Genomic DNA, 23,325 nt, shown 5'->3' with positions numbered 1-23,325 from the left:
GTTTTTACATGCAATGATTTATTGTTGAATTCAAATTTAACAATCACAGATATACATTACAGTGATTTACACATCAATGAGGAGATACACTCAACATCTGTTGTACAGCAAATTATAATTATCTACTTCCTTACTTTCTCACTTTTTTAAATTTTTATTTTGTTGAGCAACATAATATACCTATATTGTTATATAATTCAGAAATGCAATTGATACTTTTTAATTGTGTTTGGCTTCACACACTGAACACCTACATGATGGCTTGTATGAACTCTATAGTTTCAGTGAAATAGACAGAGCTCTAACACAATTCGCCCGGTAGAGCCGTTCTTAGTAGTGAAAGAGTATTTACTATTTATTTGTCTTAAGTAATATTAATAAACAATGGATTTGGCGTCTACATACACTGTATTTTTTCAACACAAACGTGCCCGATGATCACGACAATACCCTCCATTTATGCACAAACAATGGGGTAATTTTGAAATGTTATATGTTATTTTTATGACGCGCGACTATTAAACTTACAGATATTGATATTTTAGGGCGAAAACAATGAAAACTGTTTACCGATCTATTGGGAAAATTTGAGTGTACACGCAATGATTAAAAAAGATCGATGGTTGCGTTCAAGTATCACAACTAGAAAATTGTTGCTGAATAAAGGTAAGAATCAGTTTACAATTTTACATATACCTGCGTTAAAGTTTAAATATTACAATATTTGTATAGTATAGGTATCTAATACTTCTATTAGGCAGATACTAGGTACCATATAATAGTATATATTGCAAGTGTAAGAAAATTTCTTATTTAATAGTTCCTTTTATTTAAATTCATTCTCATTGGCGTTATTAGTGGGAACCACTCTTAAATTTACCACAGTCTATAAAGTAGTAGTAATAGCACTTTCTTAGTTTTATTTCAAGTCTAAAGTTGCCTTTTGAGCATTTTCAAATTTGAAAAATATTTGTTTATAATTCTCAGCTCCAAAAAAATGTTCCATTTCCTCCTTTCAATAAATACATAAAAAAATGTTTTTTTTTTATAATTCAAATATATTCAAATATTACCATCGTTATTTAAGATGATGATGAAAATATATTAACCAGCTTATCATTATCTACTACAGTCTACATTTCGATATGTGTGATCTACACATTTAGAAAACATTCTATTTTAGAAATTCATTTAGATTATTTAGGTATTGAGCAAATCATAATTTACCTATATGATGTAATAGACTAAAAATATTAAACAACTATATACACTATAATAGTACCTAAACTATACGTTTAATTAATTTAATTAATTTATTATGCAAGTTATTACACCATGTCACCATACCTGTATGATCCCAGTTCCTCGGTCGTCACTGTAAATTGTTGGTTTATAAACTTTTTAGACAGATTTTAATTTTTAACCCATATTACTTATATAGATAAATAAACATCATTTAAATCTAATACATTAAAACTCAACGAAAAAAATTAATATTTTTATTATTCACGCTATACAAAAATATTTAATAATGTATTTTTAAATGCTGAGTTATTAAATTTTAATTTTATTATCTTAGGTAAATAATATATAATAATAATATATAAATATTTTAATATTACAGAATAAACTATAAAGATATTCAATAATAAGCTTTCAAAAATACTAGGTGGTAAAATCAATTAAAAAAAAATTTCATTTTTTTCATTTCAGAAACTAAATGTTATTTGATGTTATCGTATTACGTAAAGATATCACAAGTATTGAATTTCATTTATTTGTTAATAAGTAGATATTAGGTAGCTAGGTTGGAGGCACATCCACTATTTTTGTTACTAAGTACAATAATATTAACGATTAATGTTAAAATATATCAGATAATTTTTTTTTACCTAAATATTAATTATGTAATTATTAAATATAAGCAGTAAGTATGATTAACAAGGCATGGTCGTTTTAATGCAATATAATATTTAAAAAGGGTGATTTAAATTTTTTAAATACACCAACTAATTTTTTTTATTGATACCTATAATAAGTAACTATTTATTTTTAGATTGTAGATTATTATTATAACTGTGATACATAGTTAAATCTATACTTATTCAATACTTAATAATATTTTATTGGTTATAAATTACAACTTTTAAGTAATTAGATTATTTTAACTAAATTATTTCGTTATTATATATTTGCACAATACAATAAATATTATTGCTGTGAAATGTTTATGCATATTTGTATCAATGAGTTCGGCTCCAATAGTTCCTACTACCTATGTATCTATTCACATAAGGAAAATAAATGTATACATCTATATATAAAGTACCTACACATCTAAGTCTTCTGAATATCCAACATTACAGTCTATAATTAACATCACTTTATAATATACAATATATACCTATTTAATGTTATAATATATTATGAATTCGTGTTTTAATGTTTATAATAAACAAATTCTATTTATTTTCCAAGTCGAAGGATATATACCACCGTGTTCACTTGTAGCTATTATGGGACCAAGGTTTGTATGAACCAATATTAGTTTAATACTTAATTAAAATTAAAATTAAACTATAATCAACAACATTTTAGCGGTGCCGGTAAAAGTACTTTGATGGCTGCTCTAGCTAATAAACTTCCAGGTAATTTTTTTTATTATTAAGCAACAAAATACATTAAGTCATATTGCATATTTTTTTTATTATGATTAAGTTAAATATTTTTAAAGCTCAAATGGATTTTGAAGGAAGTGCGAAAATAGGAAGTCTTTCTGTTAGAAATTTTGAAAGTCACAATTTTGGATATATGTACCAACAAGACTTATTCTGTGGAGTTTTAACCGTTAAAGAGCACCTTTATTTTATGGTAAGTTATCGAATGATTTTTTATGTCATTTTAAATTTAAGAACACGTTGTTCTAGGCTAAATTGAAACTAGACAGAAGAACAACTGACAAAAATCTGAAAGATCGTGTATCGGCAGTTATTGAAGAATTAGGTCTTGGCCAATGTGCGAATTCTAGAATTGGGACTGGTGGAGAAAATGGAAAGGTACTAAAATGGAAAGTTTATAACAGGAATACAGGATGACATAAGTTTGTTTATTATACCTATTATATATATTTTATATTGTAGATAATGTTATCGGGCGGTGAAAGAAAAATCGTGTCATTTGCAACTGAGCTTCTTACTGACCCATCATTTTTATTTTGTGACGAACCCACTACAGGTAAGCAATTAACAAATTCAGTTAATCGTTTTTAAATTTTCACGGATGCATTACAATTAATAGTAGAGATTAGAGTAGATTATCATTATCTAAATAAATAAAACAATTATATTACTGTAGAATATTAATTTATTAATAGAAACAATACATAATTATAAAATAAATAAACCTATTTGTTTTTTTTTTTGGTTCTTGCCCTGTAAATATGGTGTCTTAGCCCACCATTTGAAAATTAGCTTCTCAAATATTAGTCAACAACAGTTTTTTTTCCATTTATATAAGACGGGAGTCCCATACCCCCGATCGTGTCATGTTATTAAAAACTCTATAGTATAAATATTAATTTTAATAGAAATACACTATTATCATTAAGTCTACGCCAATCTGCTACTGGTATAATATGTTATATTTATATCATATATAAATTTTTTACAATAAGTTTTTATCATTTGACATAAACCTGAATCTTGAATATTATCTAAATATTTTAAATTAACTATGTACCAATACATGCTTACGGGTTCCTTAAATTATGAAATCGATTCCTAACGATGCGTTGCTTACGAAATTAAGATAAACATGTGTAAAGCACGGCATAAATTATGAAAACCGGTATATTGAGTGTGCACTTTGTGCAAAGGTTATATACTTACAAACTTTACAAACTTTTGACGACAGAGAAATATGGTTTAAATTTGATGTAAGGATGTAACGATGTTCAGTACCTACCTATTTTATAGGAGATAGTAAATTGTAACAAAATAAACTTTTTTCTAAGACTTGAAGTATACCTAAATAGTAAATTGTGACAAAAGAAAATATAAATTTTACAAATATTGCTATGAAACTGATAGCAGAGTACATAATACCTACTAAGCGTGACAACTACAACGATATTATGTAAAAATAAATAAATGCATCGATCAAATTAAAATGTTTTATGTAATTGTAAAAGATAAAAAAAATAACCGAATATATGTATATATATATTTAAATTAAATTAAAAAAATACCAATTATTTTAAATACATATGTGTTAACTTTAACGCCGTGTAGCCTGTAGAACAGCTATACATTTATATAGTTATGGATTCTGACAACCACAGGAACTATTTAGAAAACTAAACATAGAAGCGAAAAAATGACACAATACACTGAGTTGGCTTGGACATGTATTAAAGGCTGAATCAATAGCTAATGATGTAATGAACTGGATTCCTCAGGGAAAGATACCGATTTGAAGACCGACATAGATAGATATACAAAAGCAAAAAGAACTAAAACAACTTTGGGGTAAATAATATCAATGAAGCAGTTTTGAACAAAGACAAATGGAAAAAAGTTTGTTTTGTAGCCATGGGTCTCAATGGCCTTTAAAGCTGAAAGAATAAGAAAATCTCGGAGTTAAATTTGAAATAGAGAGATTTATATATAATATTTGTTATAATTTCTGATTAAAATGCCCACAGAGGAGGGAATATTCCTTGCATATGAGTTTCTGTTAAATAATCGCAAAATTGGATTATCTAAAAATTAGATGGTATATAAGCCAAATTAAATAAAATCAAAAGCAAAAGAGTACTCAACTTTCTCGGGTTGTAAGAAATAAAAACCGAAAATATAACTAAAAATTTTTTATCGTTATTGTCTCCGTAAATATAATGATTAGCAAGCCCACATTTTGCAATTTCCTAAACCACGCTTGGTAGAGATGAAAATTGCAACCACAATAAATAGTACTGATTATCCATATATACTACGATAACTGTTTCGTATATTACAATTTCAATATTTATTACAAATATATTCGAGTTAAGTACTACACTTATGATCATACTCGTACATACCTATTAAATAACAATTTATAAGTTGAGGTATGCTTATTTGGTGTTGCGACCACGTTTTCTCAAATTGATGGTTATTAATTATTACAAATGTGGAATTGTCAGTATAGATTTAATTCTAAAATTTTCAATTTTTTACAAAACTCATGTCTATTTGACTATTTCATAAGAAAAAAAAGTAGTGTACGTATTTTTTAATTGTTTGAATAAACGTGATTTATTGTGTTAGTTGGAAAAAAAATACCTATAGTCATAATTTTACATATATAATTGTCATCTTTATAACATCCTTATATTATTATATTTTGTCTATCTTATAGACAGGTACCTGTCATCATGTTTTTGTGCATTTATACCTATCTATAAGTTGCACATATTGTATTTGTAGTATGAATATAGTGTATACTATATATGTTTGTAAAATCCAAATAAAATATCGATAAAATATTCATATGTTTGATAAATCCCAAAATATCATAAAAAATACTATGTCAGTTTGGCATAAAAATTTCAGTTAAAAAAACAGAACTATATAATTATTAGATACATATTATGTTTAATTAAAGCATAAAGTTGTTGATACATATTGAGAAATTATTTTAAATCTTTTTAAAAAACAACAACAAACATAATATTATAATGTTTATTTTATGATTTGTATTCCATTTCTCAGTGATATAATATGATTATGTGAATAATTTGTTTTAGGATTAGATTCATACAGTGCTCAAAAAGTTATTAAAATTATGCAACGATTAGTATCTGACGGAGGAAAGACAGTTGTCTGTATAATTCACCAGCCTAGTACAGAGCTTTTAAATGTATTTAATCAGTTGATATTAGTAGCTGATGGAAGAATTGCCTATTCGGGACCGCCAAACAAGGCTATTTCGTTTTTTGAGAGGTAAAATTATTTGTGAATCTCAATTATAATTGTTCCCAACAATAGGATGTTAAGATATAGGCCATATGATGTTTATGAATTAAAAATTTTTGTGATGTAGATAACAGTGTTTTTTTTATATAGCACTTGGGCAATCAATGTTTGAACTTTAAAATTTAAACCATTGTTCCAAATAAATAATAATTCCAACATCAGTCTAACATCAATTCCAGTTTTACAATGTAATAATATTAACAGTTGAGAATCTATAATACGGTATTTTGCAAACTGTCCTATCTTTTTGAAACATTGCATTTAAATTCCATCAACATTGTTTATCCGACTTCTTCGTGGTATTTCTCTAGTTATCTTTCTCTACAAAGTCCAAGTATTATTTTTTTATTAGGTGACCGTCCGCATTTTTATAAATGTTATAAAAAATAAAATAATTTTATAATTCAATATTTATTACAACACTTTTGCTGTATCAATAAATTTTAATGAATTCACTATAAAATTTAAATTACATTTTCAAGATCACTGAATAAATGTTAATTATTTTTTATACTATATAGTGTTGGTTATCGCTGTCCCGATAATTATAACTCAGCGGATTTTATTATGAAAACATTATCAGATAGTAACAAATCTGTAAATTCAATTTGTGATGAATTCGCAGCTAGTAAACACGCAGAAATAGTAAAAAATGCTATTTCGAACGAAATATACTATGTAAGTATTATTACTGTTGTTATTGAGTATTAACTATAAAGGATGTATATTGTTTTTAAATTTATGCTTGGTTAAACAATATTTTAAACCGTACACAATTTTTAAATTTCAGGATACCTCAAGTTTATCTGTACTTCGAAATCAGTGAGTCGTATATTTACTATTACTAAGTAATTTTATGTATTAAGATAGTTAATTACAAGTAATTTCAAATGCTAATTATATTAGGAAGTTATGCGTTTAACTTTTAATTATCAGATACATCTACATTATTTAGTTATATAAGTAATAATTAATATTTCAATGTAATTTAAAATTAAGTTTTTAGGCTGAAACATTTTGATAATTTTTATTTTTCCTTTTTAAAGATTTTGATGGTTAGTCAAGTTTTATATCAACAGTTATTTTTATTTTTGATCCATTTTATTTTGAAAGTTTTTACAATATTTTAATTTGATTAATTACATTTTGTAGAAACTATATAATATTATGATATTTTAAGTCGTGCTGATGTGATCATTTTTATATATTCAGTAGCGCCGTAATAGATAAATATATGCAGGACTAATAATACTCTAAATTCACACACTAACGTTTTTTATAGGATCCTAGCGGCCTAGCCTAAATCTTACTCTTATAGGAATATAATATATACCCAAACTCAATATAAAGGGCAATTGTCCCACATGAATATAGGTTATGGTGCATTTGGGACATAATATGACTGCAATTAAGTGTAATCTTTTACCATACACGAATCGTTTGAACCTAACAACACCAAGCTACTACAATTTTCATAATCTCAATATCATGACGTATTGACTGAATTAGATGTCGTATAATGAAAGAAATAAGAATATGTCGCAGTAAATGTGAACATTGAAACAAAATTTGAAGTAATTTTGTGATAATAAGAAAAAAACAAAAGAAAAACGTGCGTATTGTTTCAGACAACGAGATAAAAAATATGCATATATTTTTTTGCAGTAGAAAGTAAAATGTATAATTCAAACGAAATGTTTAAATTTTCAATATGTAAAAGAGTATCGTATACGCGAAGAAGAAACCTCTAATAATAATGTTTACTTAATGCATGTATTATAATAGGTAGGTTAGGTATCTATCATGTTATAGTGTACGAAACCAGATTACCATATGGTTAAGGGCCTAAATAAACATAGGCATAATACAGCCTCATAGTTAGTAAGTCGCGTCAACGACAATAACAACAATGCTGATACCTACCTCCTATATACAGATATTATTGTTGTCTATATGACTAAATACAGAGACACGTTTCTGACAACGATAATATTATTTTCGTGTCGCCTATGTTGTAATAGTTGTGTTAATGGGTACTATACTTATTGCTTATACCACGTGATCCATTTAACACTCATTATTTTTAAAGCTATAAATGTTTTTGAAAATAAATAAACAAACTACATTTTAATATTATTTACTGTTTTCAATTTTTATTATTATTATATTTTTATTTTTTTAATGAAAACATGCATTTTTAATTCCTTATTCCAAAGCAGATTATTTATTGGAGTACTTCTCTTTATAAAAATCGAAGTTTGACTGAGTAGTGTATTAGTTATAACTTTAAATACTTACTTATAACTAACATAGGCGCAATTTCAATAAAAAAAAACTGAGGGTGCTTAATCTCTTCACTTTCCAGGCATAGCGTTAAATAGCTATTGATTGTAATAGTGTAAAACAAATATTTGAGGGCGCTACTTTTAAAATTGGGTGTGCTAATACCCTCTAAGCGCCCCCTTATTTGTGCCTATGAATTAACTAATAAATTACTTATTCGAAATTGAATTTTGATAAATTGAAATACTTTGAGTAATATTTTGCTTTAGAATAAGAAATTAAAAATGTACATCATGATTCGAAGAGTAAAAAATAGTAAGAAATATTTTTTTTTCAAAAATGTTGTTTTATAATTATTTAAAATTGTGTAAAAGAAATATTTTTCAAAAACATTCGTGTTGTGTTTTCTAAAATAACGAGTGTATTATGTTAAATGGATCCTACCGTATAGTATAAAATGTTATATTATATGGGTATTTAATACTTTTCCTTATTGTAATAATTTATAGCTTATCCCCGTTTTGGCCGGTGAAACTGTACCATCTGACGGGAAGATATCTTCTGGAGAAAGTCCGCAACCCCACCATTGACATTCACAGGTTTTTGCAAAAAGTCGTGAGTATCCGATACGTTATTCTAATATATATTATGTTCAGTTGTAACTTGTAAGCAAATATATCGCGAGCACCTAACTACCTAACAATATATTTTGAAAATATAATATATTTCTTATTTAAATGACTTTATTGAAATAAACAGTTGTACACGATTTTCTAAGTGGCAAGAATATCATCAATGTTAAATTACATTAATTTCTTTCTTTTTTTTTTTTTAAAAAAAGTCTCTTATTTTAAATCTATATTTATTATGGAGAAATGAATAGAAGTATCTAAATTCGAAATACTATCTAAAGTATCTACTATATAGATATACATAGATTAATATCCAAGTCATATAGAACTGAAATGGTATTAAAAGTTTAGAAAACTGTTTACCTTGATATTTTAAAATTTTTTTACAGATAGATTAATTGATAATGATTTATTACGCATTTATCGAAACTTCAAGCTTTCCAAATTTTTTTTTTATAAATTTTTAACGAAAAGTACTAGTAAAATTATGAAATATTAGATTTAAATTAATTCATTTTGAATAAATTTAATATTTATTTATAATTATTTTTAATTGAATAATAAAATATCAATAACAAAATCGTAAAAACTAGGTATCGCAATTCGTCATAGACGTTAGTGTTTGATATTTAAATTATCTAATTATAGGAATAAAAACATAACATTTGATTAATGATATTTAATTTTAATATTAAACAAACTTCATAAAAATAAATGAAAATAAGCATATTTTATAATGTATATCTTAATAACCTAACTTAGGTTATTTTTCAACACATCAGTTTTTACTAATTAATTTTCTGTGAATATTTGTTTGTTTTTTCTTTTAAAAATAATGTATTTTAATACCTATTAAATTATTTATGCAACGCAGTGCTGGCTTTAGGGGTGAGGGGAAGGGAGCTATGCCCCAAAAATTCTAAAAAAAAGAACACAGAATATCTAATAAGTAATAACTATAAAAAATACAATTGAATTGAATATAATATATGCTTTTATTATTACAGTATATAATATAATATTATATAAGTTTACTCGATATCGTTATAAGGTATCTTATATTTTCATGTAGTACGCCAGTACGTAGTACGTACGTGGTATTCCAATAAGGACTCTCAGGTTCTCTATTTATAATTCTAATTTGGTTGATTTCTTACTGTTAATATGTTTAACGACTGTCGTGTTCAGAGTAATATTGTTTCAATACTTGTAGCTGTGCATAATTTTACCAAGGTAATTTTATAAAAGATAACGACCAAAAGTGACCACTAAAATATTTTATTTTGTAGTATAATGGTACATTATTATTTTAACAATCAACATAGGTATTAACTTTTTTATTTAATTATTATATTATAAATGTTTTCATGATAACAAACCAAACTTTCACACAGTTTAAAATTGATCTATTCATGACCTCCCTAGAAAATTTCAAATTTTGACGATGATAAATTTAAATATTTAAATATTAATAAAATATAAAAAATAAAAGCTATAACAAAATTACAACATTTTTTTCCAACTTCTAATGAATCAGGCTTATGTTTTTAGTTTGATATATGCTCTAAACTCTAAAGCTTATAATTTTTTATATGTACATATATTTTTACATTTTACAATTGCTACGACCAGAGCATATTTTAAGAATATTAACTAGTTGGCATTAAAAACCATAAGGAAATAATAATAATAATTATGTGCCCCATGACCTGGGGCATGACCGCATGAGCCATGGGGTACAAGGCACATTCATTAACCACAAGGTGGCACGCATGCCACCTACTTTATATGTTAAAATATGCTCTGGTTACAATGAAGTAATTAATAAATAGTATGACTAATGGTTGATGTGGTTATCTATAGCACTGATTTTGAAGTATTTGAATATATTTTGATAAGACAGGTATAAAATACTTATCATAAAATATAAAAAAAAAAACAATTTTGTGATGTTTTTGGTCTTTCTCAATCAAACCCTAGAGTCGCTACTGATGCAACATAGTTATAATAGTAGTTCAATCCAAAATCACGAAAATTATTTAGAAAGTATATTGATATAGTAATATTCAGTATAATTATCTTTATTTTCATCTCGTCGGCATATAATAGTAAAGTATACTACATTATTGAGCTTAAGAATGTTTACGCGACCACATAAGACATGTACATACCAGGTATATTATACCTATAATATCTATTTACATTAAACATAAATAGTACGTACGTGCGCCTGTGCGTGAAGTGTATATAATATAATTATTTAGGGCAATATACTGCAGTTATACACTAGACATATCGGGTGATCTATTTAACATTAGACACTCATATTTCAAAAAGAATAACCGATTTTGAAAATGTTTATTATTACGTCATTAAAAAACAATATATTTCTAAAAAAATTAATATTTTTTCAATTTTTTTGTTGTTATCATTTTTTAATTTTTACTTTCTTATTCTAAAGCATAATATTTTTTTGAGTACTTCAATGCATATAAATTAAATTTTGGACGAGTATAGCTTATGATCGAGTTATGATATTTAAATTTAAAAATTATGATAGACGGGGTGGATGGGTGGATCAGGAGTACGTTGCAAAATGTTTGTCCACTCTTCTGATCATCTAAACTTAAAATTAAAATACTTATAATTAATACATTTTTTTGGCTTCAGATTTGAAATTAAAAATATATGTAGTCATTCAAAGGGTAATATTTAATAAAAGAAATATTTAAAAAATATTCGTGTTTTCTGATATAATGAGTGTCTTTGTTAAGTGGACCATTCCGTATAGACTAAGAAGAATAAGATACAAAAAAAATAATAAACCATCATATCCCGGGTCTACGTGCGTATATTTACACTGTATAATACGCTATCTTCGGCGCTGTCCAGCATCACAGAGGCGCATGTGACGAGTACCACACCAGTGACCCCGCGATGACATGCCGCCACTCATGTATCGTGGTGGCGGGGGCGTCTTCATAAAATAAGAACATATTTTTTATGAACATCAATAGTTAGTAGTTATACCATATTTTATACTTCATTATATTTTAATATACAGTACAAATCGTTTATTATTAAGTATAACAATTGTATTGAGATTTTTGGTTTAATGACCTAAAATTAAAGGTTTTAGCAAAACTTCTATCATGTGTTATATTATTATGTTAATTTGTATCGGCTGTTATGATATTTCTTATAACGATCATACGGATATAATAATATTTATTTTTAGTGAATTTAGAAAAATTGCATATCTATGTTAACCACGCAATATTTGGCCCATATTATCGACGGTTTATGGCAATAAAATGAATAAAACATTTCAAGATAAGGATAAGGACATATTAACATTTTTTATAAAAAAATTAAGTTACAAATAAAAATAATAAATTGTTTTTTTTTTTTTTAATTTCAGACCTATTTTCCTGGACCTTTAAACGTTATTATAAACGATTTATACTATATTATTATTTTATTGTGTATAAAACGAACGTGTCTGTTTTATTATTATGTATAATCTCCCACGTGTGCCTAGCACGCGCGCGTTCGTCTAGGCGCTCGCGTTATAGTTCACGTGTTGGAGACGTACTCGTTTGTTTATCATTTCTGTTTTTTTCTTTCGTAAGACGTGGCTGCGTGACGGCATGCCTTCTGACAGACGATATAATGCCGCCTTGGTCGTTACCGTACACACACACATACACACACAAACACACATAATATTATAAATAGGTGTTTTATATATAACACAATATATATTACCTATATATTATAAATACGTAAAGCGTGGGAAACACACGTCGTATAATTTTCCTCGATTTCACTAAATCTTTCTCTCTATACATTATATATGTTTCGTTATTGCATCGACGTTTAAAAAAACGCAATCGTTTGCGCATTTTGCAAATAATTGTATATGCGTATATCTGATTATATAATATATATATATTATAAATATATAATATACACAGTAATAATTAATAACAATCGTTTCGGTACGAAAAATTGTGGATTGTGGAATATAATCATATAAGTACAACCCTAGCTTCGTCATGTATATACGCATATGCCATTACAGAAGCGCCTTGGCATTTGTTTATTTGTTTATTAAAACAATAATTAGTTTAAAATAAATGTACCTAAACATTATATTATGTACTAGTTATTTTTGAACACTTAAAAGTTACACCAAAGTTTATTATTAAATATTATTTAATATATCATAAATGACGAGATAAATTCGATTCCTATTGCACAGCAGATCGGTTACCTATTTTACTTCCTTTTTATATATTTTTTTTATCCCATGGGCTCATCATGAATGAAGTTTCTTACCGTGAATATTGTTGTTTTATTTTTATTTATTTTTTCAATTTATAATTATAATATTATTTCAGTTAATTGTAAATATATATATATATATATTATAGATAGGTAATTTAGAAAATACAATTTTTTGTCTGGTCTTTATTGAATTTAAAATATTTAAACCGTAATGTGATATATAAATTATAAGCTTTGTACATGTTAACTGTCATTCAGCCAGTGGCGGCATGAATAGCTATTTTTTGAAGCAGCTGACTTATGCAAAAATAGGGGTGAGTATCTCAATGACTTCAATTTTCAGGACCTAGACAGCTAAACTAGTCTATAATTTATACTTCCATAGTCACATCTAACGACATACCTATAGCTAAGTAAATATTAGATACCCCGCGTTATATTCTTGAAAAATTGTTTGAAATGTGAGAAGAAATTGGTGGGTGGGTATTTATTTAAGTTAATTGCTTCATAGGAAAAAAAAATTCACGCGGACATTACATTCAGCCATTGGTTTTACTACTTAGGTAAATTTTTTTTCAAATAACATAGAACTTAGTAATCTTATTTTCACTAATGCTATAAAATAACTCACTATTGAATGGGTACCATGTGACAAACACAACCAATATAATTATAATACATTTATAATCCTTATAATTACATGTAGAGCTAGACACGTAAAATGATTTTTATACTTGATAATTTTGTTCTTTACAGGCAATAGCGGTCATGGTCGGCTTGTGTTACTTGGGTACAGTGCAACAGACCCAAGTCGGCATACAATCGGTCCAGGGTGTATTTTTTATGCTGATCACAGAGAACTTCTTCACGCCCATGTATTCGGTGATGAATCAACTGCCCACACAACTGCCCCTGTTCAGGAGAGAGTACACTTCGGGCCTTTACGATGCCCCAACCTTCTACATCGCTAACATACTGTCCTTCGTAAGTATCTTGTCTACCAACCGTTTTATTATAGGTATACGTTGATCGAGCAGATAATACGTGCGGTGACGACAATATTACAACGTATAATTTATACATACTAATTATTATACTATGCATTATTATTATGGCTAGTTCATTTTTCTTTGCATTTTTTTTTTGTCCTGTCCAATGGCCCCCACGTGCAGATCCCCACGTTGATCATTGAGCCCACGGTGTACACGACAATCGTTTACTGTATGGCCGGTATGCAAACTGATCTGTATGGATATTTTCTCACGGTAATCATCACGATTCTGGTAATGGCCGTATCCACTTCTTGTGGTCCGTATATTCACGTATAGTATATATAACCTATATTGATAACTTTACTCTTTATGTATGCCATAATGTCATAAATATAAAATGATATACCATATACACAAACACACTCACATACTCGCACATGTATATTGATATATGCTAAAGGCATATAGTTAAATCAGGGATTTCACTAAAATACTAGGCAAATAGTCAAAGCATTTAATTTTTATGCAATTTTACTATCCATCTAGACATTTAGTTAAATGCTTATTTTAAGTTAGGCAAATAATAAAAATGAAATATTTTGTATAATTATTTTAAAAATTTAATTATATTTTCTTATAAATTATTTATTGCTATTCTATATAAAAACAAATTATGTATTATTTAAATATAAGTATAAATAAATATGGATAAAACTGTCGATGTTTTTGTTTAAAAAAGAATGTTAAATATTCTAGTAAATGGCATCAAACATATACTTTTTACATTACATGTAAAAACAAGTAATAATGAAAAATTAACAAAATATTGTAATTATAATATAATTTTTTTATTCATTTTTTATACTCGTAATATCATACCTAATTAGTAATTACCTATATTTATTTATAATTTAAATTTTAAAACAATAGTACCTAAGGACATGAAATCAAAAATATTTCATTTAAATACTTACATATTTTACATATTAATAAATAATATATAATTTTTTTATGTATATAAAATTGCAATAAATAATCAATAATAAAATATAATTGAATTTTTAAATAAAATGTTTAGTTTTTATTAATTGCCAGACTTGAAATAATAACTAAATTGCAATTTAATTAAATGCCTAGGTAGGTAGTAAAATTTCATAAAAATTAAATTGTTTGACTATTTGTTAAGCATTTAGTAAAATGCATGTTTTGACTAATATATAATTATATCAGTAGAGTCACTTGACTACATTAGATTTAATCACCATATTTATTCATTTGTTATATATATATATAGGTTATATGTTCAACAACATTTTTGGGTCCTTGTCGCTGGCGTTAACATTTGTCCAGCCGTTTGACAATGTTATCATGATGTTATCCGGAATATTTGTAAACCTCAGGTCTATATAATGAGATTTTAAAGATAATTAAATTTAACATTTTTAAATACTTTCTGATATTTAAGTTTTGAATTAGCTACATAACAAAAAACAGCAATAGATTTTTAATCAAGCTGGTCTTACAATATTAACTTATTTACTTTTAAGATATAATATAGACATAATTCAGCGTTGTGTAATATAGTCTCATTAATTACAACATGAAAGATATATTTTATGAACACTTTTAAAATGTATGTTCTAAGATTTTATAAAAATAATAATTTCTAGGAGTGTACCATGGTTTCTACATTGGGTAGTTAAAATATCTTGGTTTGAACTTGGATTTGAAGCGCTTACTATCCTTCATTGGCAAAACGTGACTTACATTGGTAAATAATGATGCGTCTAAAATATGATTATTTTAAATTGTTGATTGTTATACGTGCAAAATTTTTAATATATTATACATAATGATTTTAGCATGTAGCGAAGATCCAGATGTACCATGCTTGATGGACGGCAGTGAAGTTTTGGATAAATATGAATTTAAAGTAACTAATTTGATACCACATATTTATTCCATGATTTGGTTATACATTGGTTTTCACGTCATATCATTTGTGTGCTTCGTGACTAGGGCTCACCTGAACAAACTGTTCTAAAACAAGAATATTCAGAGCTATTGGTATTTTTTTAATCATAATATTTTTATATTTACGAATAAAACACATAAAAAAAAAAAAACTTAAGTTATATTAATTTAAACGTATTATTCATAGTATTATTCATATATTATAATATTGTGTAGATTTTATATAGCTATATAAGTATTATTTTGCAAAGCCAATACGAAATAGAATTTTGTAAAATGAAGAAGCTGTGGTGTAAACCTTTTTTTATATCATTCTAAAGCCAAATATGTGTGTAAAAAGGGAAGGGGTCATCGCTTGCAAAGGGTCAGTTTCGCCTCTTGTTCGCGTTTGTGTTTTGACTGTTGCGACATTTTTATAGGTGGGAACCGTAGTCTGATCGTTTTCTCACATACCGTCACACTGTAGAGTGAGTCCCTCACCCTTTTTAGCCATGATATTACATGTTTTGCGTATACACGGGTGCAGCTGCTCCGTCGATTTCACTATAATAACTACCACGTCTTAGTCCACGCACTAATTTTTTTTAATTTTTTTTTTAACAAGAGTAGGGTGGTTAAATCAAATATTTTATGTGCTTATATCATGGACATGTATTTTTATTTTCGAAATTTTACAACTTTCATTTAAAAGGAAATTCATTCAACCTACGTGATGTTTCGCACAATATTTTTAAATTAAATATAGAACATGGAGTAATAATCAATCAATGATTTAATTACGTACATTTTTGTGATATTTTATAAAAAAAATAAAAAAAAACTTATTTCTATTATACAAGTTTCATTACATAATATGAAGGTGTACGCTTAACGCTTATTTTACTGTGAATAATGAATATGAATAATTCTTTACTTATATTTTCGTTTAAATACCTTTATCTACAACATTTCAAATCGAAATATAATCGCGTGTCTTACTATAAATTAGAAATACCTATGTATACATAAAAGTCATAACTGTTTTTTCATCATTAAATGAATGTTTATGAATAGGTACATATACCTAAGACTTATTATATTATATAAGCAAATTATTTTCATACTTGAACACAAATAATAAATATTTTACAGAATGAAAATATATTTTGTATTTTAAAGTTAATTATATTTATTTGGGAAATAAATACCTTTATAAAATATGAGTAACAAATAACAATTAGAAATATTATAGACAGTTTAATTTATCTTTAATTTAAAGATTAAATACCACATATAGGTATGTTTCAAATGTATACATCATAATTATTTTTGTTTTAATTATATACAATTTAATGTATGTTACCTACTTTAACACTTAGTATAAACACATTTCATTGAATATTAAAGTAATTCATTGCTTATGTACTAACATAATATATGTAATTTATAATAAATTGTAAATATTTTATTTTGTATCGCGCAGCTGTCTGGAAGTATGTTAACTTTATATTGTAATTTGTAATAATAATGGTTATACATTTTAAGTTAAACAATAGCACACTATTATAGACTGTATAATGCGCGTAATATACTTGCATGGATATATTTCCCGAGAACACATTTTTCTTTTAAAGTCTAATGAGCCATTTAAGTATTAGCGTATTATAAAAAATAAAATCGAATAGGTATTAGGTAAGTAGGTACATATCTTACCACTATATTATAATGTTTTCATGTCATTAAAATGAGACGTACCACCTGTTCATTGGGTTTTTTTTTATTAAATGTTAAGTTAAATTTAATGCTAATAAAAGAAAATGTTAAATATTTTAATTTCAATAAACCATTTGAATTAATTTTAAAATATTTTATTGTCCTAATAACCATTTTATCAACAATTTATATCTTATTTAAGTACACTAAATCTTTATAACTGAATTATTTGTATGTTTATTGAAATGTTATGGGGGTGGAGTAGCTTATATAAGTACATGTTAACGTTTACTATTCATATCAGGAAATAGAGTTATTCATAACAACTATAATAATACAAAAAACAATACATACCCTTATAGTTATAACCGTTATTTAATCTAAGTAAAATATCTGTTATAAGATTCGCATTATAATAAGTCTTTAAAAAATGAATGTTGTATATGGCCATTGAGCTCAATACATTTTATAATGAAAGGAATTAAAATTTAAAGAATCTATTATAATAATTAATAATACATTTGTATTGTTGATTGTTTTTAATTTTTTCATAGCATCAGCGTATTTTATAGAGCTATTTTGTATACCATAATATATTTATTTACTGAGATAAACGCCAAAGTTAGCTCAAGTACAAAATTATATACACATATTAAATAATAATATAATAAAATATAACATAAGTCATAAATACTATAATAGCGTAACATTTAACAATAAGATTAGCTAAAACACAATTAAACTTTAAATATATAAATTAATTATAATTATATAATTAACTATAATTACGCACTCATTAATTAAAGTTGATACATTTCTATAAGGTTATGTTTATAATTTATCTCGTTTATTAATACTCACAAAAATAAAAGAAATAATTAAAAAAAAATACAATTACCATTTTTAACTTAATTTTATTAACCTATTTTGTTAAATGTATTTAAAATAGTGTCATTAGTTAAAGCTTTAGTTTTATCTTGTCAAATATATAAGATTAAAAGTTTATTACATTTTTTTTGTAGCCGAAAAACTTCTTTCACACGCAGCATAACTAATTGGTTATGTTAAAGCAAATTTAATATTTTATAAAAAATTAGGAAATACTTGAGGTGAAATATTCTTTTTAATATCTTCAATATCACCTCTTTTATAGGTTCAACTAGATAGTTCTTAGCAACCATCATTTCTGACCTTAGACTTCGTTGGCAAGTATATTTAAACCCGAAAAATCACATAAAGTAAATATTTTATTTATAATTTTATATATTAATTTAATACCTACTGAGTATTTATAAAATAATTAGGTTTTAAATAATATAAAAAATACCTTATAATGATCAATAAACTGTATAATTCCATTATAACTTAGTTTTATAAATTCATCAACTCTAATAGCAAGGGACAAGTTTTCTTTTGAAACCAGTTTTTTTTAAATTTACTAATATAGAGCAAATACTTTAAAATATATATTTATTCTAAAATAATATCTTCATTATCCCTAAAACATTTTCTATAAACAGTATAAACTGTACAAAAATATCATTTTATTTGCTTAATAATTATCTTCAAATTATTTATTTTTTGGTGGCAAGGCTCCGTAAGCCGGGGGGGCGATCTCCGCACATAACATTGAGCATCACTGATTAAAAGTGTATGTGTAAGTATCCTACATTATTAGATAAATTGTTGTTGTTTCATGATGATTTATTTGGGATATTTAGATTTTTTTTATAAATCTATGTGATTTATTCTTAATTCAAAAAATCTAAGAAAAATAATTTTTATTTCAGGGATTTAACTTTATGATAAATCATTTTTCTAAATACCACTTTGCTATTTCTATTTTATTTTCAAAGTAATCATATTTAATTGTATTTCTTATCATCATTTTTAGTTTATTAAGTAATTTCTGGGGAAAGCTTGCAAAACATCGGATTTATAATAATCATGCGTTCGGCATGATCCAAAACATAAATATTATATATAGAACCTAATCTTTGTACAGTCCAAAGGGAAAGAAAAGTAATAACAACAACGACAATGATAATAATAATAATAATAATAAAAAGATTAAAAATAATTTTTTTATCGGTTCACATTTTACACGCTCGTTTCGTGTCACAGTGACTGGTTGCAAAACCCTACTGCGCGTGCGGCACAGGGCGTATCGGTGCACACGACTTGCGGTGGTCGTCGTCCGGATGACTCGACCGATGGCAACAGGTGACCTACCGTGGGACCGCAGATTTCATCCGTATCGACATTCCCACGTTTACCGACCGGCCGACAAGAACGCGCGCTCGTTCAAACAGTCGTCTATACACTATTATACACATAGGTTGCAGGTACATTCGCAATATCATAATAATAATATTATACTATTTTTTTTTTGTATCTCCGCGATTAACGTGGGCTCCGCCGCAAGTGGAGAATGGCCCGGGATCGAGACGAACTACGGCTGCGGCTGCGATGTACACACGCGCGCACAATATTATTATTATACCTATAATATTATATGGGCACGCGTTTATCGGTGACTATCGATCGACAAATTGTAACGGATCGAATATGCACATCTATAGGTATAATAATAACAATAAATAATATATGTATCTACGTAAAATATTATATATTATGTAGCGATCCGTTGATTCGTGATTATGATGCATATTGCATATACTTGATCACCATCAGCCGAAGCCTTTCGGGAACCGGTGAAAGTAAAACTGTATCGTAATAATTCGTATTATATTAAACATATTATTAAAGTATGAGTATATTTTTTTTCGCTGTAACTTATGTTATGATAACGTGCTGTATTATTCGCGCGTCAGTTAGAATCATAAGATAATGTGTTTATTGTATAAATATTGTGCATATTTTGATAGCTATTCGTATATTATACATTTTTACACCCACTGATTGACAATTATTATTACGTGTCGTATATTATTATTATGTGGTTGGCGAAATTTAATGTATCACAAATCCCACGCACAAAACTATAATTCGAACTGTAAAATATTTATAAATCGCGTTTACGTTTTAAATTTTTATTTTAATACTCCGATTGTTTAATTTCATTGTTTTACATATTATTCATTATGATCATTAATTATTTTTGTTATTAAGAAACACTTAATATCGTTTATTATGATGTGTAATCATTACGTATAAATGTATAATATATTATTATTATATATAACATGGTGACATGTATTATACAAAAGCATAACGCACACGAACTGCAGTAAAGCAATCGAGGTGTGAACGTGTGTGGGCTGTGGAGCGATACTCCAGTTCCGTGGCAAATTCGCTTTCATTTGTGTGTTTACATTATGTTTAAGCAAATTTTATAATTCTTTGTCTTTAATACTTAGATGTAATATTATATTTTTATTATATAATAATAATTTACAAAAGTATACAGCAATGTGTAACGTAATATACGTATATTAGTATGATGGAAGTGGCGTGCCTATTCGCCTCTTACGTTAAAATGTAAAACTACATACATACACACATAATAATGTATTCGAATTATATATTAACTTTTTTTTCTTTACTGTCGTTGTTTTGTGATAAATCCCTGTCTGGTTCATAAAAAAGACAATAAGAGATCGACAGTCTTTTGTTATTCATTCCGGTCTCTTTTGAAATTTGAATGGGCTGATAGTATAATGAATAAATATATTTCCGTGATTTAACCCGATTTCAAAATACGTCGTTCATCTCTTATTAATAAAGATGATCAAACCGGAAACACATAAAAAGAGTTTTTGAATGAATAAATTTGTCCTTGGTTTGTAACTAAATCTTTTATGTATATTATTTTCTCATAACATGAAATACGCCCGAGCGTTCATGATGTGATTTTTGTAAATACACATATAGTTTCATCCAATTATAAAGTGATATTTTTAAATAAAAAAATAATCAAAACGTTTAGATTCGTTAGTTATTGTTGCAGTTGATTTATACTGAGCATTAAAACTAACATCAACATAATTACAAAATAAAATTAATTTTTGTAATGCGATATTTGTTGAACTTTGTGAATTAACTATAAATCTGCAGACTCTTAATAATAGGAATATATAAATAGATAGATAGTAAGTATCTGCATCTATATGTTTGATTAAAAAATGTTATAATTTTTTACATGATATTTAAAATTAAAAGGGTTAAAAAATAAGAAGAAACAAAATAGGTCATCTTCCGGAAGTGGCAAGGTCACCGTGCAGACACGTCTGTTAAGTCTGTCCGTAGAACAAATTTCGTCCCGTGAGTATATCTCGGATAATGAAGGGCGGAAACGGTTGCGGCACAATATTTTACGTTTCAAGCGCGGAACAATAGACAATAACACCACTGTTCGTTATAGGGTTGAAACGGAAAAGAATACCTATCACGGCTGCGAATCGATGTTTTATCACCGTATAAATATAACGTAACGTACGGTACCTTATAATACTATAATACAATAATATTATATGTTGTATATTATTACGCATTTATTGACAGCCACGCTTACGAAATTCCTATACTATGATGTAGTGGTATCAGTGGCGGTGTCGGCGGACGTCGGAAAAGACAATAAAATCACTCGTACCTACATTTACACATATATACGGAGTGATCCATTTTACGTAAGATATTCATTGTATCAGAAAACATTGAATATTTCTTTTAAATAATTGTAAGTCATTATAAAAAACATTTTTGTTCAATAATATAATTTTTTATCTTTATTATTTCTTGAGTTTATTCTTGAATTTATTCATTTATATGACAATATACCTTTTTAATTTCATACTCCAAAGTAAAAGATTTTTAGAATATTTTGATATATAAAAATGAAATTATTTCAGACAAGTAGACAGTACAATTATTAGTTATAAACTTATAACTATTTGAAGTTTAGATTAGTGGTGTATTATTGATAAACATTTTGCGGAGTGACCATGTATCACTCCACTACTCAGCTCATTTAAACTTTAAATACATATAAAATATTATAGCTCTAAATTACTTATCCAAAATTACATTTTTATACATGAAGTATTCTAAAAAAATTTAAAATAATGACGATAAAAATAGTAAATATAAATATTTTATTTTAGAAAAAATTTTTTTTTAAGGTTTAATATTATGAAAAAAAAATATTTTCAAAAATGCTAATAGTTTTTGAAACAACAAGTGTCTTGCGTTAAATAGATCACCCGGTATAATAATAATTATTATAGTTTACGGATATGCCGGAAGACGTACGGAGAACAGGTGACCGCACTGCGACTACCTCACATATATTATAATACCTGACAGATACATATACCTATATACACACGCATGCACTCATACCATATACATATATATATATTGTACCTACGTACGTTATCGCGCATTTAACGATATTATATCAACTCCCCCCTTTCTCTCTGCTACGTC

At 26.6% G+C, this 23,325-nt stretch overlaps 1 protein-coding gene across 1 annotated transcript; it reads left to right on the top strand.

Annotated features, from left to right (window-relative positions):
- Positions 1 to 253: 253 nt before the first annotated feature.
- LOC132917929 (protein scarlet-like) lies at positions 254 to 18,021 on the top strand. The gene is given in 17 exon segments (XM_060978930.1): positions 254 to 411; positions 413 to 475; positions 546 to 666; positions 2,479 to 2,527; positions 2,599 to 2,648; positions 2,735 to 2,871; positions 2,928 to 3,056; positions 3,141 to 3,234; positions 5,786 to 5,981; positions 6,536 to 6,692; positions 6,805 to 6,836; positions 8,807 to 8,912; positions 13,976 to 14,203; positions 14,392 to 14,527; positions 15,506 to 15,611; positions 15,882 to 15,982; positions 16,074 to 18,021. Coding segments are annotated over 17 exon segments (1,914 nt in total). The 5' UTR covers positions 254 to 384; the 3' UTR covers positions 16,256 to 18,021.
- Positions 18,022 to 23,325: the final 5,304 nt, after the last annotated feature.

Source organism: Rhopalosiphum padi, chromosome 1 (genome assembly GCF_020882245.1).
Source record: "Rhopalosiphum padi isolate XX-2018 chromosome 1, ASM2088224v1, whole genome shotgun sequence".
Taxonomy (NCBI): domain Eukaryota; kingdom Metazoa; phylum Arthropoda; class Insecta; order Hemiptera; family Aphididae; genus Rhopalosiphum; species Rhopalosiphum padi.
The sequence above is the reverse complement of the archived record's forward strand: the minus strand, read 5'-3'. Positions and strand labels throughout refer to the sequence as shown.